This window comes from Macrotis lagotis, chromosome 5 (assembly GCF_037893015.1).
Source record: "Macrotis lagotis isolate mMagLag1 chromosome 5, bilby.v1.9.chrom.fasta, whole genome shotgun sequence".
Taxonomy (NCBI): Eukaryota; Metazoa; Chordata; class Mammalia; order Peramelemorphia; family Peramelidae; genus Macrotis; species Macrotis lagotis.
The window spans coordinates 56,930,933-56,957,030 of NC_133662.1; the positions used below are offsets into that span (position 1 = coordinate 56,930,933).

Sequence of the window (26,098 nt, forward strand, 5' to 3'; positions counted from 1 at the left end):
AGTGTTTTGATCCTTCTTGGGCTCATTTGCAAAATATTTCTCAATGGTCTTCCTCTTGTTTCTTTGCTTGCTCATTTTCCCAGACTAAGCCTGTTTTTTGGGGTTCTTCCTGAGCTTTTGGGACACTCCCACAAGGGTCTCAGTGTGTGAGGTTCTGTCCTCCCTCCTGGTCTGTGAATGACCACAAGCACAGCCCTCTGCCACGGGGCGAGGTGGGGGGGGGCCTGCTGTTGTATTTGGGGAGGGGCCTAGACTGGGATCAGGATCTGAATGTGGTTAGAGCCCCAGAGTCCTGTTCCAGGGGCAGAGGACAGAGCTCTGCAGTCTCTCTCTCCACTCCCCTCCCTCAGCTCAATGGGCTCATGCCCTGGGGGCTCCTGCTTCTGTTTCCTGGATCAGGGCTGGGGAAAGACCAAGCTGCTGGCTGTGTGCCCTGAGGGCTGGGCTTCTCTTACTCGCTCTGGCAGAGGTCCCCCGCTGTTCCCCCACTATGGGCCCATGCTCCCCAGGGTGCAGCTCAGGAGACTCCCCCACTGCTGTGAGCTGCGGCTCCCAGTGCCCTGGGGCTGCCTCCAGGAGGCTGAAGTTCTTTCGCTCAGGTGGGCCACCCCTCTGGTGGGCTGCGGGAGCAGAGCCTTTCCTGCTCTTTTCCAGGTTACCTTGAGTAGGAGAACTGCTTCACTGGGTCCTTCTGTGGGTTCTGTCTCTCGAAAATTTAGTTAGAGTCCTTAGTTTATGAGTTTTTATCAGAGCTAAGACTCATCCCTTCATGTCGCCATCTTGGCTCCGCCCCCTCTATTTTTCTTTTTCTATTTAATTTCTACCCACCCCAATACCCCCCCCCCCCATCCCCTACACATGCCTGGTTTTTATTATCACATTTTAAGAGGATTAGGTTTCTGTTACTTTTCCTTGTTTGTTTTCAACCACTTGCTTGTACTTAAGATTTTTGTTTCACCAAGAACCATTTTGTCCTATACCATGTTATCCCCAATAACAGAAACAACCCCAGTGAAGTACTGACTTAGTGTTTTTTCTTGTATGCTGCTAATTCCTTTTTTCTTCCTGTTTTTCTTGCTCTCTTTTTTTGCTTTGCTGTTTCCCTCATGTTTGCTTTTTATGCCTTTTTGAAGAACTTCTTTAAAATAGGCTATTCAGTTGATTAAAATTTGTTTTTTTGTATCATTTTTACATCAGTACTTTGAAGACACTAGAAATACAGTAAAAAAGCAAACAAAATATATTTTCAAGTGATGAGGCTGTAAAGATTCTTCAGGAACATGAAGGTTTCCAGAGCTGTTTTTCAGGTCATACAAGCTTGTAATTAGTAATTCTGAGAATGGATTTAGAGGACATTTTTAAGTCAGAAATATTTCAAAAGATTTTATCTATATCTGTGTTAGCATTATGCTATAGGAATTTATATGACATTCTAGTTTTACATAATTTCATTAATAAGAAAATTTTCCTTCCCATCCCTCTTCCCCTGTGCTCACCCCCACATGTGTGTTGCGTGTGTGTCTGTGTGTTTGTGTGTGTGTGTGTGTGTGAGAGAGAGAGAGAGAGAGAGAGAGACAGACAGACAGACAGACAGACAGACAGACAGACAAAGTTGAGTCCATTAATGCCTAGATGGTTTGGGATCTGCATTGTAAACTTCATTACATAGTCTTTCTCAAAAGTTATCCATCTTTCAGACTTCTGTATTTCTATCAAGGATACCACAGTCCTTCTAGTCATCCAGGTTCACAACCTTAGTATCATCTTTAATACTTCACTGTAACATAGTCAATAAATTATCTAATCTTTCCATTTCTACTTCCCACAACATCTTTTTTTCTATCTATTTCCTCTTCCCAGACAGCCTCCATCCTAGATGAGACTGTTATTATTTCTCATGCACTACTGTGTCAACCTCCTAATTGGGTCTCTCAGTCTCCTTTCTCGTCTTTCTGACTAGCCCATTCTTTGAATACCTGCAAAAAATGATTTATCTAAGCACTGGTATGATCATGTCATTTTCTCAAAAACTCTTTGACTCTATATTGACTCAAAGATAAAATGCAAATGGTATCTTTTTCAGACCTTCACAACTTGGCCCAAACCTACCTTTTTCCATCTTTTTATATTCCCTTTCTTGTACACAGTAATAGTTGTTGTATTGTGTCTTCCATTAAAAGGATCTAAAAAACATTCACCCTCTTATCTCTATTGATCAAATTAAGTGAATTATTATTAAAAAACTTATTTACAAGTTTAGCATATACACAGGGATTTTCAGAAACTAAAACATTCAGTCATAATTTTTGCAAAAAATATTAGTAATCATAGTGAAGGTAAAAAGTTTTTTGTACTTTAATAAATTAAAAATTAAAATATTTCATCTTTATCTCATTCTAATAATTTTTTTGTCCATGTTTTATAATCTTTATGATATAGTATAGTAGAACTTGTACATAATTTATAAATGTGTACATGTGCTCAAAATTTTTTTGTGATATGGGTGAGCAATTAAATTTACAGATCCTATTTCACACATTTGCATTTCTGGACCTCTGAATGTTTAGAACTGCTAAGTTCTTCTCTGGGGAGGGCTGGGGTTCTGTTGAGGCAGAACTTACTGGTTCTTAAGTACTTTCTGCCTTTAGTGACTAAGAGATGGGGATCCAGGTTGCTAAGAAATTAGAGTTTTCTAGACAGAAGATGGAGGCATGAGAAATTCTAGAAAAGAAGCAGGGCAAATGGCAGAGAGGTAATCAGCTTGGAGAAAGAGGCATTGCCGGGTTTTTATTTACAACGCCGGCTTCTTAATGCTAGTCCGTCCTCTTACTCACCAGTCCAACGCGTGGTGAGTCTTCGGGGTACCTCCGGCCCCCACTCTTTGATGGGGGAAGAACCAGACAGAGCGCCTGAGGTGGGTCATGAGTCTTTATTCTTCTGTGATCACATTCCGGCTCTTTCAACCTCTCAGCAGACCCTTTTATCCCCTCTGTCCTCCCTCCCATGAACTCTTACTCAATGAGGGGCCGAGTTCTGTAACATTCCCTTATAAGGTGATTATGTTTCCCCCTCTAAGCGACCGCCAAGCCTCTTCCCCCCGCCCCCAACAAGGCATGACTAAGGAATAGATAACTTGTTGGCTATTGGAGGCCTTGATCAGAAATGTCAGTTGTTTTTCTGGACTAGTAAAGTTATTCATTTAAGATAATCACAAAATAGGTTTATTTCAATATCAGTATTTTCCATTTCTACTCATGTAAAGAGGTAGTTCTATTAGTGCACCTCATGTCTGGGTACTTCAGAACTGTGGACTCCATGACAGGGAACAAAAGATTGTGCCTCTTTACCTTCCCAGACTCCCCCAAATTGTGGGAACCTCCAAAGTCCAATCTATACCAGGTAGGATTCCCCTCTACATTGACAGCAAGTAGTCCTTCTACCTCTAGTGGTTGACTGCCATGTGATCGGACACTTTTAGATAGCTCCAATTTAAAAAATATTCTTCCTCTGGAATTAAAATCTGCCTTTTCAGTTTCCCTGAATATTTCCCTGAAGCCAAACAGAATGTCTGATTCCTTGTTCAAATTATGGGTCTTCAAATCTTTGAAGATACTATTATATACTCTTCTCAATTTACCCTTATGGATCTTTTCTTTTCCAGACCAAACACCAGTAGTTCCCTTAACTAGAAAATCATAGAAGTTAGATGTATATTGACACCAACAACCTGTTTGATTGTAGTTCTCTAAAGTTTATGCTACATTTTGAAAAAAAGTACCCTTTTAACAGATAACCTTTTAACTTAGAACTCATTCAGATGTTCCTTTATAGGGAATATTAACTATTTCCCCTTACATTTTTTTCCCTTCCTTTTAAAAATCAGTTTCTTCAGAATATATTCTTTCCAAGGAAATTTTTTTTCCCCACTTTTTGAGTACATGTAGAGAGTCAGTTCCATGAAGACAGCTTCTATTTCATTTTTATTTTGTATTCTCAGGGCTCAGTTACAATGCTTGTGCTATTTTAGTAGGTGCTTATTTAATGCTTGTTGATAGGTAGAAAATCTATGGTAAAATGCTATGAAAGATTAGTATAGATAATGTATTTTACATTAAAGGAAAATCTCTTTTTTATATTCTTGCCTTTTTCTGACTGTTCACTGAGATATCTCTAATTTTAGGATAAATATTTTGGATCATATACATCTGTCTCAGTAAGATACCCCTATAAAGGATACTGCTTTTTGAATTTCCCTGGTATACAATCCCTAGATTTCTAAAATGAACAAATTCTTTTTGAATATTTTATGTAATTTCATATTTGTTCCTTTAATAAATGATTCTATTTGTAAGTATGCTGATACTTGGGGAGAATAGCTTGAAACCAAAACAAATCTCAAAAGTGCAATAATTACATATCAATGAATGTTAATTGTACTTAATCTGTGAATCAGTTAACCCCTTTAGGATCCTGTAGTGATGCCCAGTCTACTTACTAATTAGCATGTTTTTAAAAAAAATTACTTTTTTTGCAGGGCAGTCATGGTTAGGTGACTTGCCCAAGGTCACCCAGCTAATGTCAAGTGTCTGAGGCTGAATTTGAATCCAGGTCTAATTGACTCCAGGACAGGTGCTCTATCCACTGCACACTCCTGGCTGCCCTATCATGATTTTTTAAAGAAATGTTGATACTTTTCAATTTTTAATCTTTTATTCCCGAATAGGAAGGTTTTACTAGTTTTCATGATATATGCGCATACACACACACACACACACACACACACACACACACACATACACTTTTCTAGCTAGTAGTTTCTTCTATTTGGAGAAATGATTATTACTATGACATGTATGAAATAGCCCTCTTTGTGTCAGTACTTCTGGTTACTGGGGCTATGAATGCCCTCAAGGATCTTAGAGTCTATATATCATAAAATATGGTTTTAAGTCTTGTTGAATCACTAATCCCTTTTAAAAAGGGATTTGACTGTTATTTTGGTCATTATCATTTTCTCATTTAAACAATATGTTTCAATTGTGTCTGACTCTTTATGACCCTATTTGGGGCTTTCTTGGCAAAGATACTGGAGTGATTTACCATATCCTTTTCCAGCTCATTTTACAGATGAAGAAATTGAAGCACACAGGCATAAGTGATTTGCTCAAGATCAAATAGTAAGTTTCTGAGGCCAGATTTAAATCAAGGCCCAACACTATATCCAATGCACTATTTTGGTTAATATGGAACTTTGCAAACCATTCACAAAGAGAGGTTTACCTGAATAGTAGAACTTCATTGTGAGCAGACTCCATTAAGTTAGTGTATGAATACCTTTGGATTTATGTCATGCATATATAAAATATATTCTTAGAATAGGGAATTTTACCATCTTCATTTGATACTTCTTTACTAACCTTCCTAACCTCTCACTAACTTCCTAACCTCCTAATTCCTCAGGGTCCTAAACTCCCACAATCTCCTCCTTTATTCCATTTATACAAGGAGATAGTTAGCATCCTGTATCTCAGCACGACTCACAGGTTCTACTTTTTATTAAAAAATTCATTACTTTTATTTAAGAAGGACTTTCTAGACTTTAACTTGTACCATTTCATCTCTCCTTATACTTCATCCCTCCAAAATCTATTTGCCCTTGTCTGATCTCTCTACTGCTCAGTACTTCACCTGTCCAAGATACCTGTTTTAACTTAACTTTTTTCCCCTTTCAATATTGACCCTATACCTATTTCACTCCCAGAGACTGTATTTGCTCTCTTTTGTCTCATCCTTTGCAGAAGTTTAGTGCCAGATTATAGCTGTCATTTACCTCTCTACTCCTACTCATTCACTTTTGATTAGATCTGTAGGAGGTCACATAATGTTGAGTACATTTTAGATTTATGTTGCTTAACTTCATTTTCTTTGCTTTTTTGAGGCAATCCCTTTATTTTCCTTGATTCTTCATCTCGCTTCCCACAGAAACTGTTTCACATCTTTTTAAAAAATTTTTAATCTATTTAAAATTTATTTTTAAAATTTAAGGCAATGGGGGTTAAATGACTTGCCCAAGGTCATACAACTGGGTGATTATTAAATGTCTGAGACTGGATTTGAACTCAGGTCCTCCTGATTCCAGAGCCGGTGCTCTATCCATTGTGCCACCTAGCTTCCCCCTTCACATCTTTTTGATACTTACTTAAACCTTCCACATCTATCAACCTTCCCCTTCACAACTGAGAACCTTAACTGTTTTTTCCGTGAAAAAATTAAGGCCATTTGATGTGAGCTTCCCTTCTCTTCTTCATTCCTCTTCCCTTTGACATCATGCCTCCCTAACTGTAGATGTTCCCCAAAGTTCTGTCTTAGACTCTCTTCTCTTCTCTCTATGTATTCTTTCCTCTTGGAGATTTTGTCATTTCTCATGGATTTAATTATCTCTCTGCAGATTACTTTCAGTTTGACATATCCTGTCTTTCTCTCCTGATATTCAGTTGAATTACTTTCTTTTGCCTTTTGGAGATTTCCAACAATTTGTGCCAGACTTCTCAAGCTTCATATGTCTAAAATAAAACTATCCTTTCAACGAAAGCCACCCGTCTTCTAAATTTCTCAATGGTTCAAGTTTCCCTGTAGTTTAATAACTTTGGGTTCCTTACTTTATATGTGTAGTCACTTGACAAATCTTGCTATTTCTTCATCTTCTGCACCTCTCAAATCTGACACCTTCTGTTTACTCACACAGTACATTCACTTTTGTTCATATCCTCATCACTTCTTGGTTAGAGTATGATGAGCAAAAGCCCAGTGGGGAGATGATGTTGAAACTGATCTTGAAAATGGAATTCTGAGAGACAGAAGAGAGTGACTGCCTTGCATGAGGAACAGTTTCTGCAAAGACATGAAGATGGGAGATGCAATGGCCTCTTTGAGGAATGCAAGCATGTCTGCTGCTGGTTTAGCCTGGCCAAATAGTTTGGAAAGATGAATAGTATGTAAGACGACTACAAAGGGGAATTGGAGCTCACTTATGAAGAGCTATGAATGCTAAACAGAGAAATTTCTATTTGATCCTACAAATTGGAAGCCACTAGAGTTTATTGAGCAAGAATGATTTGGTTAGTCCTGTGCTTTATGAATATCATTTTAACAGTTTTGAAGTGGTCTTTTGATTCCTCTCTGAAACATTCATTTAGTTGCCAAATCCTGGCCATTTTATATAAGAAATGCTTCTTCCATCTGTACTCTCCTTCCCATTCTCACAGTAATTTAGTATGAAAGTATTTTAGTATTCCCTAAACTAGTCTAATCATTTTTCTTTGTTTTGATCCATTCTTTCTATTTCTACCCAAATACGGTTTTCCCATTGTACTCTTCTCATTGTGGTAGACCTCCCCTCGGAAACTTTGACAGGTTGTTTATTGCCTTATTTTGAAAGCCCTCAATAGTTTGTCTTTGTCATTTTATATCATAATTACTTCCCATTGTATATCCTGTATTTCAACCTAAGTGAACTTGATTTCTTATAGATTATTTCCATAGATGCAAGAGTCTCATGTACTGTGTTTGTGTGTCTCTCTGCATTTCCAGTACCTACTACAATATTTTGCTTATGCTTTATATCGTACAGTGTACCGGAGATACTTGTCTATAATGCTGAAGACTTAGTAGATTTAAATGTATCAAGGTTTCCTTTTTTTTTTCATAACATACTTTAAGCTTGAAGAATTTGGGTTAATAATTAAGGGACAATGACTTTTGGTATAATTTGTCAAGTGATAGTGACTTACGGAAATGGATTAATTCTTAGTGTCTTTGAAATTCCAGTGTTTGAATTACTTTTTAGTGTATGGCTAAAAGATAGGCACCAAATTTGTTACTAGAGGCACAGACGTGCTCCTCCTGTAGAAAGAGTAGGGATAAGCAGATTTTTTAGGAATTATATTTTTCTCCATTTAAAAATTGGGAATATTATTCTCTGTGGATTAGTTTGCTTTTAGAAACTAGAGGATCTCCTATAGCCAGTCCATTAGTCTTAATTCAAATTCCTTGCTGGTAGAAACAAGAGGCTTTGCAGTTTGAAGATAAATATGACAAAAAGCTTAGTTTTGTTCTAAAATAAATGCATGCTATTTATTAGCCCATTTCTTTACAACAATCTGCTTTTTTCTCTGCTTACCAGGGAAATTGCATCTTTAACTTCTAGGAGTATGCAACTTTTTTTGATTTCATAACAATGTACTTCTAACAATTATCTCCTTTTTTGGATAACAGAAGTTGTGAAAGAAAAATAAATACTTTTTTTTAAATTATACAGCAGGAAATACTTTTATGGACCCCTTCCCTGCATGTAAAATTTCAGAATTTCCTTCTTTTGCAATATGGGAAAATTTTCAGTATGCTATAGAAAGAAGACTAGAAGTTAGGAGATCAAGATTTTATTTCTTGCTCTTCCACTATTGGTGCCAAGGGGAGATTGGTGTGGGGAGGGATTAAAGTGAATTAAAGTACTACCCCTGGAATCAGGAATGCTACCTCAGACATTTACTTTCTGAGTGACCCTGGACCAGTTACTAGATCTCTCTCTCAGTCTTAGTTGAAACTCTATAGAACCTATTCATTTTTAGAATGGGGATAATAATAGCAACTAGCTCACAAGATGAGTTGGAGGACCATATAAAATAATAGAGTGCTCTAGAGAAGTTATTGAACCTCACTTTGCTCATTTATAAAATTAAAGATGCAGTTTGTACCCTGGATGATTATTTAGTCCACTCTAGGTCAGGGATCAAGCTTATTCCTCTATAGAACAGATAATTAAATAGATCTTCATCTCTTTGGTGGGGGATGGGAAGGGTATGCTACTAGGGCAGAATGCTGTTTACATTTTCAGATGAGGCCACACTCCTGGCTTTTTGGATATGGGGGAAGCAAAGATTAATTGTTCCTTTTTACAGGGGAAGATTCAATTTGTCAGAGATGGACAGCAAAGTACCAAAAATACAAAAAAGCATAGGAATCATAGGATCATATATCTAGAACTGCAGAGACTGTGTGCAGTCAACTCTTCTTTAATTTAAAGTTGAGAGAATTGAGGAAAGTTAAATATTTTGTCCAATGTCACAAATGTATTAAAGGTCATAGAATTTGAATCCAAGTCCTAAGACTCTAGAGACAGATATCCATTGTACTGCCTGGGAACTGGGTTGTTTCTAAGGTCCTTCCACCTCTTAAAATTTTTTTCTGTGAAGCATCTACCTCCTGATAATTCCACTCACCTCCCTCTTCTCCCCCTCTCAGCTAAGATTTATCATTTTGATTCAAAGAAAGGCTTCTGTAGAGGTGAGGACTTTGAGATTTGTCAGTATGAAATAGTGAACTGGAAAAAAAAAAGGCCTACAGAAGAAATTTTTCTTATTAAGCCTCAAGTAGTAGGATTCTATTATAGGACAAAATGCTCTTGAGTACCTAAGATATTGGAAAAATAATAATTCAACTTTTTCTATTATTGATGAATTATGTGACCAAGTCATGTAATTTAATATTTGCTTCCTCCACAAAATAGAGATTAAATTAACCACCTATTTAGTTCACATTACTATAGTTGTGTTGGCTATCAACCAAGTTATTTCATGTCAAGGCTTATTAATTTTGATATATTATATTTGTCATTTCCATGTTGAGACATACACAGAAATACAGACTAATCAATTAAACTTTCAGGATTAAGTTCAGGAGGCAAAAAAAAACCCAACTCATGTAAATCCTAAACTTGCATACATTCCTGAAGTCATATTAGTCCATAGTGAGACTGAGACTCCAGTGTTTACCATAATAAAAATACCAATACTTTATTATTTTAATCTTCTCCCTTCCCCTCCCCTCCCCTCCCCTCCCCTCCCCTCCCCTCCCCTCCTCTCCTCTTTTCTCATTTTTTGCAAGGCAATGGGGTTAAGTGCCTTGACCAAGGCCACACAGCTAGGTAATTATTAAGTGTCTGAGGCTGGTTTTGAACTCAGACACTCCTGACTCCAGGGCCAGTGCTATATCCACTGTGCCATCTAGCTACCCCTTTATTTTATTTCTTAATGGCCAAAGATGAGAAACATTAGACCTTAACAGATTTAAATCTTAGACTTGACCATGTTTGATATATTTTATCTTCTTTCATTGACTGTTCTACATAGCAAATACAATAATTGATATCATGCTTTATAATTTAGAGTATTTTCACATGGGTTCTTATTTAGCTTCTGTTTTAATGATCATCCAATGAAATGACATGCACATATTAAGGCAGATAAATTATATATTAGATTGTTTTCCATAAGCTGTGGTTCTTGATGTATTTGGTACAGATTATTTTCACTTATTTTATGTCATAAAGTAGTACCTACAAATATGACCCTTTCTTATCTTGCTGACACAGTGAAACATCATTAAAAGTTTTCTAGTTTATATTGTTCAGAAGTCTAATATGAACTATAGCTAACTTGCCAATTTCTGAATTAAAAATAAGAAAATCAACTGTATAAAACAAAATAGCTCTAGAGTTCAAAATATATTTGGTTTAACTAATTTCTTCTGCTATTGTTATTCTATAAATATATTTCAGGGTTAATTTCTTTGGTTTCTATTGTTCTATAAATATCTTTTGTATCAAATATTTTAAAAACTTAATCATTTAAAAACAAGATTTATATATGTGCCAAGATAAAAAATTCTAAATGAAACATTATTATTTCCTTGAGTCAATTTAATAAGCATTTAATCATTACTAACTAAATACAAGGCATTATGCTAAAGGGGGAAAAATAATCCTGCCCTCAAAAGTGCTCATGTTCTTTTGGCAAAGACAAAGAAAACAATTATTTACAACATTCATAAACACACATACACAAAGAATGTGTGTATGATCCATGTAAGAAGGTGAAATCTGAGCTGGATCTTGAAGGGAGCCATTTTAGAGAGCTAAGGAGAGAGAAATTTTAGAGCAGCCAGTGAAGAGACACAACATTTGGAGGTGGCATTGATGAGTTCAAGGAACAATAACAAGAAGGCCAATGCTGCTGGATCATGAAATAGGTGGAAAGAAAGAAAAGTACAAGAAAAACAGAAAGTCAGAAAGAGAATATTTTTTTTTATTTTATAAATTTGTTTTAAACTTAAAATGCAAAATAAGAAAAAACATTGCCAAGTTCACAGCAGAGCTTAATAAAGGATTCAACATAAAGCAATAAATTTAAATTCAAGAAAACCTATAAAATAGAAACTACAGATAGTATTCAAAACTGTCCATCTTTTCTTTGTTTCCTTGTAGGTTTTTTTTTGTTCTCTGCTATGCACTTTTTACTTCATTTTTTCCCCTTTCTTCTCCCCTCTCCCAAGAAGGTTACAGTTAAGCACAAATATATTTACTTACAAACACACATACACACACACACACACGCATACACACATACACAAAACATACATAGATATCTATGATCATATCCATATATAAACATATACATTCATATGCATATATGTAAGACTTTACTATATTTATATTTGGCCTCTGTTTCTCTGAAGGTAGATAGCATTTTTCTTCTTAAATTTAATTAGAAGGAGAGTATGTTGAACAGGGCTTTAAAAACAAGATAATTTTGTATTTGATCCTGGATGTGATAGGGAGCACTGGAATTTTTTGAGTGGGAAGTTGTGACTTGGTTAGATCTGCTATTTAAGATCATTCTGGCAACTGAGAATAGACTGGAATGGAGAAATGAAGGAGACCAGTCAAAACTATTTCAATAGTCAGGTGAATGGTGATAAGGACCTTGCACAAGGGTGTCATTATGTATAAATAGAGAGAAGGGAACACATACAAGACATATTGAAATAATAGGACTTGGCAACAGATTTTTTTAGTGTAAGTGAAGAGTGAAGGATGACACCTTGGTTATCAGCCTGGATCACTGGGAGGATGGGAACAGTTATTGTCAGTGATAAAGACATTGGGAAGAGAGAAGTGTTTGGGGGGTAAAACGAATGAATTCAATTGTGGATATGCTGAGTTTGAGATGTCTAACAATTATCCAGTTCTAGTTATCTAATTTAAAATTGCTGAAGTTTCACCAGAAATTAGAAGAGAGATTCGACCTGGACAAATAAATCTGAGACCCCATTTGCATAGGATGTTAATTGAATCTTTGGGATCTGATGAGATAATCAAGAGGAATATAATCTAGAACAAGTCTGTTTCTCCTTACTTTTAAAAGTTTTTATTAAAACAGTAGACAGACAATATATTTTGATTTGCCATTTTAGTGAGAGCCCTGCAGTAGCTCAGCTTCATTTACTCAAGCATTTAGTAAAACCCACAGGGGCCGCATGAAATCACACTGTGGGCTGAATATTTTGGACAGCCCTGATCTAGAGAAAAGGACTGAGGACAGGAATAGATTATTGAGTGTGATTGGAATGAAGATCCAGGAAAGAAAATTGACAAGGAACCAACCATATAGGTAGAAGGAAATCTAGGAGAGAGCAGTATCATGAGAGGAGAATATCTTGGTTGGAGGTGCCAAAGCTTGCAGAGGGGTCAAGAAGGATGAGGACTAGAAAAAATGCCATTAGAGTTGGCAGTTGAGATTAGAAGTAATGTTGTAAAGGAAATCACCAATAATGAGTAAAGAAAGAATTGTGTAACATTCTTCATTGATTTTTTAAAATTTATATCACACTGCTTTACATGACAGATTACAAAGTCTACAAATGTATATTTTCTGAATAAATTTGTTAGTTAGAAAATAGCTCTCACTTCCCCAAATATACCCTTTGTGACAATTTTTCACGCAGAAATAGTTATTTGGGAAATCAACTTGTTGAGAAAGAGGGTGTTGAAGTTGACATTGTCTACCTCTTTTTTTTTTCTCCTGTTCTTCCTTTATAGTATACCTTCTTGATCAAGTTTTAATTCAGGAAATCACTTTTTAAAAGGTAGATAAGTGTCACACTTTTAGGTAATTATATGTACTTTAGTGATACTGCTTTTGAGGTAGGGGCTAATTATTTTTTATAAAGTCCTTTTAGAATTTTATGCAGAGTACCAATTTAGACTGTGACCAAGAAATTAATGTCTGTTGTACATTTGGCTCACCTTTGATCTTGCTTGTTTATTGATTGTATATGCTTCAGAAAACCACCAAAATTTTTTAATTTTAAAATTATTCATATCCTTGTATTTGAACTTAATTCATTAAATACTAACTTTTGGATGGTTCTGGCCTACTGTGGTGTACTAGGTGAAGACTTGTTAAATAATCAGGAAGTATCTGAATTCAAGATGATTTTAGTTCAGATATTTCCTCACATACTCAGTGGCTATGTGACCCTGGCAAGTGATTCAAACTGTGTTTGCCTCAATTTCCTCTGCTGGACAATGAGAATTATAATAGCAGCTATCCCCCAGTATTGTTCTGAAGATCAAATGGGATATTGTGAAACACTTTGCATAATGCCTGGCATATAATAAACCTCTAAAAATGTTAACTATTATGAATTATTACACTTGATGTGTGAAGATCTAGCCCTGCATAATATTTAAGTAGCACTTGATCAGTTTTCAAAACATTTTTCTTATCCCTTTTATCTCTTTAGTGTTTCCCTTTTACAAATGAGAAAACTGAAGGAAATTAAATGACTTGTATAAGGTTCTTGAACCTAGGTCTTGACATGCATTGATTGATCAAGTAGTTCCTCTTCCTTGGATGTCTTCAAATGGAGTCTCAGTGAGAATTTAATGTAGAAATATTAGAGATAAATTCTTGCTTAGTTGTGTGGTGAGCTAGAAAACGTGTAAGTTTCTTTTCAGTAGTAAGAATCTTCTAAATCTAAATTTGTTGCCTCCCTCTACCCTACAACTACTTCATACCATGTTTTACTATAAAGAGGTGCCAACTATCAGACTACCAATAACTTCTCTTTCCCTGTACTGCACCCTTCCACCCCCATTTTGTGTATCTTTAGATAATTCAGGACAAGATATGAAGATGATGGGTTAGTGTGTATCAATTACAATTGTTAAAAGATATAGTCAATAATCTAAAATTGATAAAAATAGTTGTACTAATTCATATTTTTCTTTAAATCTGTAAAAATGCTTCCCAGAGAGTGTGTTAAATTTTCATGTTTGTCTTAAAAAAAAGAAACAAAACCACAAATACTTTGGTCAACAATATATAAGCATGTTTATAGTTGTTATGAGACGGGTACATATATTTAATTTTTTTAAACTTGGATATTACTGTCTAAAGTTATAGAAATATACCATATGTAATAAGTAGACTAATAGCTTTAATTTAAATTTAATTTAAATTTAATTTAATTTAAAATTATTCAAATGGGAAGTTATTTATAATGTTTTATTTCTAACTAAGTTTTTTTTTTTAATTTTTAAATTTTAGTGCATGCAAGATATGGGAAATACAAAGGCAAGAATGCTCTATGAAGCTAATCTTCCAGAGAACTTTCGACGACCCCAAACGGACCAGTATCCTTTCAACTTATTAAATGATTAAAACATTTATTACCATATTTGTCTAACTTGGCTTTGCCTGATAGTTTTTAGGAAGATGGAGATTGTTCTTTAAAGAATTAAATTGACATTCACTTAGCATAATGGTTAGGAAGGAACTCAGGAAGTATTTTTAAAATGTATTTAACATTATTGATTGTTATGGAACACTAATTCAGAATTCCACTATTGACTATAAAATTTGATGACAGATTTTTAAAATTTTGATTTAGGGGAAGCACTTGAATTTTTTGATGTTTTAGATTACGATGATATTTTTGGTTTTTGAGCACAGTGAGGAGGATTTTTTTAAAAAAATCATTTTTTAAAGATATTTACTTTAAGAAATTAATATATTGGGGGCTGCTGGGTGCCGCAGTGGACAGAACACTAGTCTTGGATTCAGGAGGACCTGAGTTCATATCTGGCCACAGACACTTAATAATTACCTAGCTGTGTGACCTTGGGCTAGTTACTTAACTATTGACTTCCTAAACCAAACCAAAAAAAGAGAGATTATTGTATTTATCTGAAATCAGTCTTCACAACAAAAGATAAATAACATTAATTTTTATTTATAGATTACTCTAGCATTTTGCATTATTCTTTTCCTGATAATATTCCTGCTTTAGGAACCTTCAGGCTTTCACATCCTAAGTGTGGGTCACAACTCCTCCTTATCTTCCCCTCTGTTATTAAGGCCTGTCTCTCAAAAATTCACTCTTCTCTCCTCTGACATCATTACCTCTTTGGTGCAGGACCCCTCCTCCCACTCAGATTATTGTAGTAGCCTGCTGGTAAGTCATCCTCCCTCCTCCCTCCACTCTCTCCCTCCCCCAATTAATTCATTTAGCCCTCCTTTTCAGTTCATTATGCTATCAACTGCCTTTATAAGCTTTTATCTCCTCCATTTTTTTGCTCCTTTATGAAACTATAAAATTGAAAATTTTCCACTCTCATCTTCCATAATATTTTGCAAGTGAATTTATATTCTGTCATTCCCTCTGTTTATTGCCTGAGGTAGTTTCTAGGTGCTCTTGTTCTCTTCATTATGGCAGTTGAGTTTTATTGGTTAAACTTCTTTATGAAACAGTGATAGTCCATGTAGATGTCTGCTGTTTTATCCATTGCTTATGCCAATTTTTTTTTTTTTTTTAGATTTTTCAAGGCAATGGGGTTAAAGTGGCTTGCTCAAGGCCACACAGCTAGGTAATTATTAAGTGTCTGAGGTCGAATTTGAACCCAGGTACTCCTGACTCCAAAGCTGGTGCTCTATTCACTGCACCACCTAGCCACCCCATATGCCTATTTTTTAAAAATCATTTTTGGTATTGATTTTGATCTTTTACAAATCATAGGTAATCGATTAGGGAATGACTCCCATTTTGTTAGCTATATCTTGTCTGTTAAAATATAGTCAACTTTCTCTGTGTGTGTGTGTGTGTGTGTGTGTGTGTGTGTGTGTGATGTTATTTGTTGCTCAGCATATCTGGTGCCTCTGGGTTATTTTCAAAAAACATTCATGATATATAAGTATTAAGAATCATGGCCTATTATTATAAATCTTATCCCATAGCATATTGTACAATCAGGCATATTTAGATTGATACTGTGCGTAATTTCATTGTTAACCTCATTCCATACCTTGATTTATGTATCTATCTATTTATTTACTTTTTAGGGTTTGTAAGGCAATGTGGTTAAGTGGCTTGCCCAAGGCCACACGGCTAGGGAATTATTAAGTGTCTGAGACCGGATTTGAACCTAGGTACTCTTGATTCCAGGGCCAGTGCTTTATCCACTGCACCGCCTAGCTGCCCCTTGATTTATTTTTAAAATAAATAATTGTTTATCTATTACTTTTTTATGCGCATATGTATGTAAGTCAAGTGGGAACCATTTCTGTTTGTATTTGCCTCAACTATAAGGTCTGAGAGAATACTTCTAGTTAGACTGTTTGGTATTCACCTTGTATTCCCCATTGTAGTTCTCCCTTTTAATCATGTCATGTTTCTTCAGATTTCAAATATCCTTGATTGTCGTTTCATAAACCTTATTTATTTTTCCAATTCATTTTAATTCAGCTGAACAAATATTTATGAAGTGCACAGTCTGTACAAAGTAGCATTAAGGTAGATATTTTCCTCTTCCTAAATGGTAAACTTTTCAGAATCACTTGAAGATTGTATTCTTAGATATATAGAGTTATAAGCAGAGTATTATTTTAAAAAATGTTTTTAGTCATTCTGAAAAATAGGGATTATTTTTATTCACAAAATGTTACCTAGTGGTTGTTATTTGCAATAACTGAAAAATAGAAATTTCTTTTACATAAACTCACTGTTGCTAGATGGATAGTATAAAAAAAATGATTCCTCTTTCTTTGACCTTAGAACCAGTCTCAGATACAACTTTTCTAACTTGAACACAAGTGCCTCCCACTCACTGAGCCACCCACCACCCTTTTTTAATGTGCTGTTATAAAATTTTTTGGAAATTACCTGGTTGACATAGCATCATTGATTTCTCTTACTGGTTCTGTTACTCTTACATAAAAAGCACCAATAGATGAAGTTTATAGTTACTAGTATTTCTCAGATTTATCAGTCCTCCTGTTCTAAAGCATGATATTCATAGAACTGCTTTACTTGTCTAAAGGCTTGCCGAATCTCTATAGGAAACTGAAGGCAAACTGAGTTAAACTACAGTATTTAAACTAGTATAATATGGAACCTCCCTATAAACTTAAAAAGATTTGTCATTTTTTAAAAGCTTTACAATTTTAAAAAGTCATGCAAAACTGTGAAAGTGTAATTTCTCATGTGGGATATGGTTAATTATAGGCTGCATGTACCAGTGCATGACAAATGATAAAGCTTTACATTAAGCTTTTCATTATTAGGATTTTTGGTCTTATCTATAAACTTTAATTACTTCATTTTCATGAGATCTATTATGCAGCAGAGCTAATCAGCAGTTCTTCTCCTTTGAGGTTATTTGAGCTTTTCAAAGTTGTTCTACTGTCAGTAGTATGTGCCTAGAAAATGGAATATTGTATTCTTTAGGAGTAGATGGTAATTTAATTGTCTTCAGAAGTGTTAAGTATCTGTAGTGAAAGCAGAAATGTTAGTGTGTGTGTGTGTGTGTGTGTGTGTGTGTGTGTGTGTGTGTGTGTGAAAATACATGCATTGTTAAAAAATTTCTGAACCCTCAGAGTATTACTTTATAAGCCTTTTAGGGGGAGGGAGAAAAAAGGGTTTGCTCTACCGAATGCTTTTTACTTTCAGTGTGAGAAAGTTTTTCTTTAAACTTCAAGTTACATAACCTGAACATTTAAATTTTAGTGGGAAATATAATCCTTACTGTTATTTCCTGATGAATTAAAGTATCACTTTTCTCATGTTCTTTGTTGTGTTGTTGATTCATAGTAAGTTATCTTTAAGTCCTTATGAAATTTGGCATCTGGATAATGGGCAGTAAAGATAAAATATTTCCTGTTTTTTTCCCTTAAATTAATTTTGATATCATTTATCATTCAGATATTTGATATGGAAGTTACTGTATAAGGTTGCATAGGCATATTTCTTGTTTAGTTTGTAAGGTTTATAGAGCCACAGATAATAGGGGAAAACATACATAAAATGCAGAAGATGAAATAGAATTATCATAAAGTTAATAAGGTTTTTAAATGTTATTTTTCTTTGTGTGTATGTATATATGTTGTATATGTGTGCTTTTTCTTTATCATTTTGTTTATTTTATATTATTACAATAATATCGTTATGAGAGTAAACATAACCCCCCCCCCAAAAAAAAAGATGAGATACCTCAAGAATAGTGAGAGAGAGAAAAAAGCATACTTCAGTCTGTGTTCAGATTCCAATGACTCTGTCTCTGGGATGAGTTGTCTTTATCATCAGTTCACCAAAGAAGTTTCTTCAATATTTTTCCCACAGTTGCTATTGTTTGCTGTATTTCCCTCCACTTTATTCCTTCCCACTCTCATTTATTGTATTCTCTCTCTCTCCTTTCATCCTGTCCCTGTTCAAAAGTGTGTTGTATCTGAGTACCCTTTCCCACAATCTACCCTCTCTTCCATCATCTATTTTCCCCCCTTCCCCTCCCCCATTCCCCCTATCCTGTTCCTTTCCTCTCATTTTTTTCTAGGGTAAGATAGATCTCCTCACCCTATTAAGTGTGTATGTCATTTCCTCTCTGAACCATTTCTGATGAGAATGAAGGTTCACTCATTCCCCCTTGCCATCCCCCATTCCATTCTATTAAAAAAACTTTTTCTTGACTCTTATGTGAAATATCTTAGCCCCTTCTTCCTCTCCTTTCTTTGCCTCACAGTACTTTCCTTTATCACCCATTGAATCCATCTATATTTTTTTTAAGGTATTTTCAAGGCAAATGGGGTTAAGTGGCTTGCCTAAGGCCACATAGCTAGGTAGACCGGATTTGAACTCAGGTATTCCTGACTCCAGGGCCAGTGCTTTATCCACTATGCCATGAATCTATCTTTTTACTATATTATACCATCATATTCAGCTCTTTCCTATGACCTATCTATATGTGCTCCTTCTAACTGCTCTTATAAATGAGAAAATTCATATGAATTATCAGTGTCTTCTTTCCATGCAGGAATACAAATAGTTCAACATCATTAAGTTCCACATAATTAGTTCTTCTCCACCCACTCTATGATTCATCTAAGTCCTGCACTTAAAGATCAAACTTTCTCTTAAGCTCTGGTTGTTTAACTAGGAAGGTTTGAAAGTGCCCTATTTCATTGAAAGTCCATTTTTTCCCCTGAAGAGGATATTCATTTTTTCTGGGTAGTTGATTCTTGGTTGTAAAGTAAGCTCTTTTGCCTTCTGGAATATCATATTTCAAGCCATATGAACTTTTAATGTAGATACTACCAGAGCCTATGTAATCCTGGGTATAGAGCCATGGTAGTTGAACTGTTTGTTTCTGGAAGTTTTTAGTATTTTCTGTTTGATTTGGGAGTTTTGGAATTTGGAATATTCCTGGAAGTTTTTCCTTTGGGATCTCTTTCAGGAGGTGATTGATGAATTCCCTCAATTTCTATTTTACTTTCTGCTTCTAGGATCTCAGGGCAATTTTGCTGTATTATTTCTTGAAAAATGAAGTCTAGGCTGTTTTCCTGGTCATGACTTTCAGGTAGCCTAATACTTTTTCAATTAGCTCTCCTGAATTTGTTTTTGAGGTTGATTGTTTTTCCCAATGAGGTATTTCATATTTCTTCTAATTTTTGTTTTTTTTTTAATAGTTTTATTTCTTCCTGATTTCTTGCAAAGTCATCAGCTTCCTTTTGTTCCATTTTGCATTTGAAGGAGTTGTTTTCTTCAGAGAGTTTTTTTTAATCTCTTTTTCCAGCTGGCCAATTCTGCTTTTTAAGGCATTCTTTTCTTCATTTGCCTTTTATGTTCCTTTTTCCACTGGGCCTAAACTGGTTTTTAACAGATTATTTTCTTCAGTATTTTTTTGTATTTCTTTCACCAAACTGCTGATTTGGTTTTCATGATTTATCTACATTGCTCTCATTCTCTTCCCAATTTTTCTTCTACCTCCCTTAATTGCTTTTTTTTTTTTAGGTTTTTGCAAGGCAAATGGCCTTAATTGCTTTTCAGAGTTTTTTTTTTGAGCTCTTCCATATCCTGAGCCCGTTTTCTTTTTCTCTTGGAGGTTTTGGGTACAAAAGCTTTGATTTTTCTGAATCTTCCATGGGACCAAAGTAATTTTTTATGGTCAAATTCTTCTTTTCCTTTTGTTTGCTCATTTCCTCAACCTATGACTGATTTACCGCACTTCCAAGGCTTGTGGGGGGACACCCCACTGGGACTTCTAATTCCTCCAGAGTCTTATGAGAGGCTCTGATTGCTCTCTTGCCTGTGTTCAGGCCCTCCCCTCTGCCTTGGAACTGTGAGAATGGTCAGTGCTCTACTATGGTAGTATGGGGGTTCAGACTGCAACCTGGATTTGGGTATAGGCAAACAGCTGAGTCCTGCCCCAGGGAGAACAGAGAGACCTCTGAAGTTTCCCCTGACCCCCTTACTGACTGTGGGCTGAGCTCTGGAGGTACAGACTTCTCTAATTCCTGCTGCAAGTTCTCACTGCAGGGCTGCTCTGAGGCCTGCGCTTAGTCCGTACTCACTCTGGTGCTGGCAGAGTTTTCTCTCCACCCCTACAAAGCTGTTCCAGGTGATTCCTGGTCCAGGAGGTCTGCGAACTGCCCCCTTTGCCACAGATCTAGGCACCTGGAATGGTTGTGCTTCAGCTGGGGCTCTTTCTAGCCCTTGGTTCATGTGAAACAGACCTTTCCTGTGGATCTTCCACTCAGTCTTTCTCAGTATTTCTAAATTTTGGCTAGAGTCATAATTTGACAGCTTTTGGACTTTTGGGGGGTACAGGTTTCCAGGAATTCCTGCCTTCATGGCACCATCTTGGCTTTGCCCCCCCCTTTTTTTTTAGGATTTTGCAAGGCAAATGGGGGTTAAGTGGCTTGCCCAAGGCCACACAGCTAGGTAATTATTAAGTGTCTGAGGTCAGATTTGAACTCTAGGGCCTGTGCTCTATCCACTTCATCACTTAGCCACCCCTCCCCACCTTCTTTACTTGTTTAGATTTTATAAGTAAGAGAGATTTGGCTTTTTAAAATAATAGTGATTTCAACCAGGAATTCTTTAAAGTTATATATATTTCATAAGACAAGAAATGAATTTTGTCATCAAATTTTAATATATATATATAGCATAAATAAGTTAATGTCCCCAAATATTTAATTTGTCACTAATTTCTGTTCTCAGAAGATAAAATTTTAGTCTTTGTCCTTTCCTCAAATCTTTTAATAAAATGTTTTTTGAATTTTTAGTTTTTTAATAAGTGAAAGAAAAATCTTATTTTGGATAGGAAGTAAAAATAGCCTTAGATAATAATACTGAGTAAACTGTTTTTGTGTTGTGAAGAAAAAGACATTGGAATTCTTTATTGTAAACCTTTTTTTATAAGATACTTGATTTGAAAGACTACATCTATGTGTATTTCCTGGCAACTACAATTTCTCTTCTAATGGTAATGAATTGGTGAATATGTTATTTAACGTCCCTGAGTCAACAAAACCCCAAGAATCTTGTGTATGCCTTACATCGGTGGCAATCTTTGGAGGACAGTAGTAGTAGTTAAAAGATATTTTTATAAATATATCACACGATAATTCACCAATATATGGGAAAATGTTCATTAACTATCTGGGTAAATGATTTTTTTTTTAGGTTTTTTTTTGTTTGTTTTTTTTGCAAGGCAAACGAGGTTAAGTGGCTTGCTCAAGGCCACACAGCTAGGTAATTATTAAGTGTCTGAGACTGGATTTGAACCCAGGTACTCCTGACTCCAGGACCGGTGCTTTATCCACTACACCACCTGGCCACCCCGTGGGTAAATGATTTTTAAGGTATTCCTGACACAAGGTGATTTGTCTATTACCTGGATTCTATTTCTTAAGAATATAGGTCTTAGCATTACTTTCTAGTTTTTTCAGTTTTTAATATCATTATCAAATAGTAGCTAAATAGTTCATATATGGGCTTGACATTGTATGAAATGTTTCTCCAGTGAATTAAATATTTGTGTTTTTGTCTTATAAGGGAATGCTCATTCAGATTTTGTAAGTCAATTTGTCAGACCATGGCATTCTCTATTAAAATTTTAATAGGGGGGCAGCTAGGTGGCGCAGTGGATAGAGCACCGGCCCTGGAGTCAGGAGTACTTGAGTTCAAATCCAGCCTCAGACACTAATAATTACCTAGCTCTGTGGCCTTGGGCAAGCCATTTAACCCCATTTGCCTTGCAGAACCCTTAAAAAAATTTTTTTTAATAGGTATTGATGAAAGGACTTCCCGGACCACTCTATTTAACTATGGTATGGTAATAAAGAGAAGAAAATCCAATTATAATGGTAATTTTTCTCAAGTCTTAAACTAAAAAACATGTCCATTCATGAAATTTCTAGGAAAGATATGGATAAAGAAAAGCTAGACCTGTACTTAAGAAAAAGCATCATTTGCTATTGTGAATTGGATCTTTGTGGTCCTAATTAACTCCCTTTCATTTTTCTTACTAGAAAGTACTGTTTTATTGTATCTAGTAACATCAACATTGTACCATGATCAACTATGATAGACTTAGCTCTTCTCAGCATTACAGTGATCTAAAACAGTCCCAATAGGCTATCCACGTACAGAGAGAACTATGGAGTCTGAATGCAAATTGAAGTATACTATTTTTCACTTCTTATGTTTTTTTCCCCCCTTTGTTCCCATTCTTATTTTACATCATGACTAATGTGGAAATAAAGTTAACCTGATAGTACATATGTAACCTATATTGGATTGCTTGCCATTTAGGGGAGGCAAAGGGGAGGGAGGGAGAAAAATTTGAAATTCAAAATCTTATAAAAATAAAAGTTAAGCTATATTTGCATATATTTGGAGAAAATAAAATACTATTTACAAGGGAAAAAGTATTGGTCTAGGATTGTATATTTTAAAATAATTAGGATCATTATATTTCAAGTCTAGAAATATTGATATTCTCTTAACTACTTGGTCTAGTCTTCCTTAGATAGTACCCAGTGTTCTGGGTCTATTCTGTGCTCTTTATTGAAACTATCTGTCATTTGGAGAGTCAGATAAACTTAATCATCAGATATGAATAACTGATAGTAACTGGTTTGATATATTACTGTCTCAGAAAACATTTGAATTTTAACAAGGTTCAGTTGTTAACTCAAGGAAATGAAGCTCTTAAGAAGGCGTTTCAACTATTGATGAAACAGTTTAGTGGGAGAAAAATATTTGGATGGGAAACTTTCTGAGATAAATTAGAGGATTATAGATTTTGGAGCTTGAAGAGACCTTAGAGGTTATTTAGCCCCCAATTTTACAGCTCGAGAAACTGAGGTTCAGAGAATTTAAGAGGGTGACACTTGTCCATGGTCACACAAGTAGGAAATAGTAGAGCTAAGGACAGCTAGGTAGCTAAGTGGATATAACATTGGCCTTGGAGTCAGGAGGACCAGAGTTTGAACGTGGCCTAAGACAACCAATGCTAACTAACTGCATGAGCCTGAGCAGGCCTCTTAACCCTGATTGCCTCACATCCAGGACCATCTCCAGTTGCCCTGATTCATATCTGGCCACTCGAGCCAGATGGCTGTGGAGGAGAAAGGGAGGCTGGTGACTTAGCCTCTCACTTAAATCAAATTCACATGCTTGACATGGCACTTTCTTGATGTCATGGTCTTTGAGAATGAAGGACAAACTTTATACCTGGAATTTGAAATTAGATTTTGTAATGCCAAATCCTGTATACTTTTTAAAATTAATGTACAAGCATGGAATGCCACTTATTTGTCACACACAGTGCTAGGTACTAGGGAATTATTGACAAATATGAAATCAAGGTAATATTAATGCATATAATTTTACAAAATTTGCAAACAAATTCAGGGTGATTATGAGAGGGGCAGATCACATAAGCAGGATATTCTGTTTAAAAAGACAAAGCATTGGGAGTGGGAAAGCCCTATTACGGATGAATATCTAGCCTTTGATAATGTGGGTCAAAAGAATGGTTCTGAAGGAAAGAAACATTTCCACATAATTTATTTTTTTTTTCCTTAAGTTACTTGTTTTCAGAGCAGTGGAATTTTTCATCAGGGATAAATATGAAAAAAAGAAATACTACGACAAAAATGCGGTGACTGCTACCAATGTAAGTACATTTTCCCCCATCTTTTCCTTTCTACCAAATGCTTAGTTGATGTGTTTTAGGTCTCTTAAAGTAGAGATGACCTATAAATTGAAATATTACAGTGATGGGTACAAAAAATTGGGCTTGGCACCTATATTTGCTTCTTACATATCAATAATCTGATTTAACAAGTGAGAAATGGATTGGGAATGGAGAGTATCCATAACTTTTGTTCATTTAGAAAAATCCTTTGATGTGGATTTTTGCCTTCCACTAAGGACGAAGTACATGTCTGTATTTTATAACTTTCTTATTGCTGAAAAATTTATCATTTGTTGGTCAGTTACTTGGTGAGGAGCTTTTCAAGTCTTTTTTGGACTGGTCTTCAGATATGACAGATACACAGTCTCTCTCATTACAGTAAGGCTTGAATAGAGCTTGAGTGGCATATTAGGAGAATGCATTTAATAATTTATTAAAGGAGATTTAGTGTAGTATATAGAATTGTGAAAAAATATAAAAAAATTAAACTGATTGCAAAAAAGTGAGTTTTTTAGAAATTATTTTTAAAGGAGCAAAGAAATAAGTGGTGCTATGTAATGGGATCAAATAGGAACTGTCTATTAATTCTGTAGGTAGACAGAGAAGGCAGATGCATACATTTTTTGACTTGGATCATTGTCCAGAGGATTTGTAGGTAATTAATTTTACCCTTAGAAATTTGGCTAAGAGTTTGTTAGGGACCTTTGTTCTTATATATTAAGATAATCTTAATTGCTTATTTTCTGAACTAGATGTGTAATTTGCTTGTTAGAGAGACTTCCTGTGAGGAAACTTTCTTTAAATGCTTTCTGGCCCTTCTTGGGCCAGAGTTTCTTAGGGACATTAGAAGGTTAATAGTAATAACAACAACAGCAATAACTAGCATTTGCATAGTGTTTTGGCTATATAAATATCTCATTTTATTCTCACAAACCTGGGAGGTAACTGTTATTGTTGCCCCTGCTTTACAGATGACAATGCTGAAGCAGACAGAGGGTATGTATTATCTAGGGTCATGCAGATATGAAAGGGCCATAGGTCTTTGTGACTCCTAGGCAACTAGATGGCTCAGTGATTCAAGTGCCAGGCCTGGAGGTAGGAAGACTCCTTTCCCTGGATTCAGCTTCAGGTTTACAGACATTTACAAGTTAGACAAGTAACTTAAAACTCTTTTGCCTCAGTTTTCTCATCTGTAAAATGAGTTGGGAGACATTGCTAAGTATTCCTATAGCTTCGGCAAGTAAACTCCCAAAGAGAATCAGATATGACTATAAACATCCATAACAACTTTCTGACTCCAAGGCAGCATTCTGTTCACTGTGCCACCTAACTTGCCTCCAGTCACACAGCTTAGGCCCCTCTTAAGGTGGGCTTTCTATTCTATCTACTCTGAGGCACAGTCTCAGTAATTTTTTAGGTTTGTGGATAGGGTCTAGACATGTGATTTCAATAATATAGAGAACTCCTGAGAAAATTTCCTTTACCAGGGCAAGAATTCCTAGTCCCCACACAAGGCCTGTAGACAAAGTGAACTAGAGGCAAGATGAGCACAGGTCTTCCTGATTTCAAGGCCAATTCTTTATCTGTTGTGCTTTCCTGTCTTTTTTTGTAATTTGTTGATTTTTGATAGTTGATTGAATAAAGCCTTAGATTCTCATTTTGGTTCTTTCATTGTTAGTTATAGTCAACTTTGTGAATTTTGGAATTTATTTGTTTCTTTGG

At 35.5% G+C, this 26,098-nt stretch overlaps 1 protein-coding gene across 6 annotated transcripts in view; it reads left to right on the plus strand.

Moving 5' to 3' along the window:
* The window catches only part of SMAP1 (small ArfGAP 1), a 274,830-nt gene that overhangs the window by 107,748 nt on the left and 140,984 nt on the right, over positions 1-26,098 (plus strand). For all 6 annotated transcript variants that reach the window (XM_074237307.1, XM_074237313.1, XM_074237309.1 and 3 more), the window contains exons 3-4: positions 14,448-14,533; positions 24,280-24,355. In XM_074237307.1, coding sequence (XP_074093408.1) covers positions 14,448-14,533; positions 24,280-24,355 — 162 coding nt within the window. The remainder of the gene's footprint in view (positions 1-14,447; positions 14,534-24,279; positions 24,356-26,098) is intronic.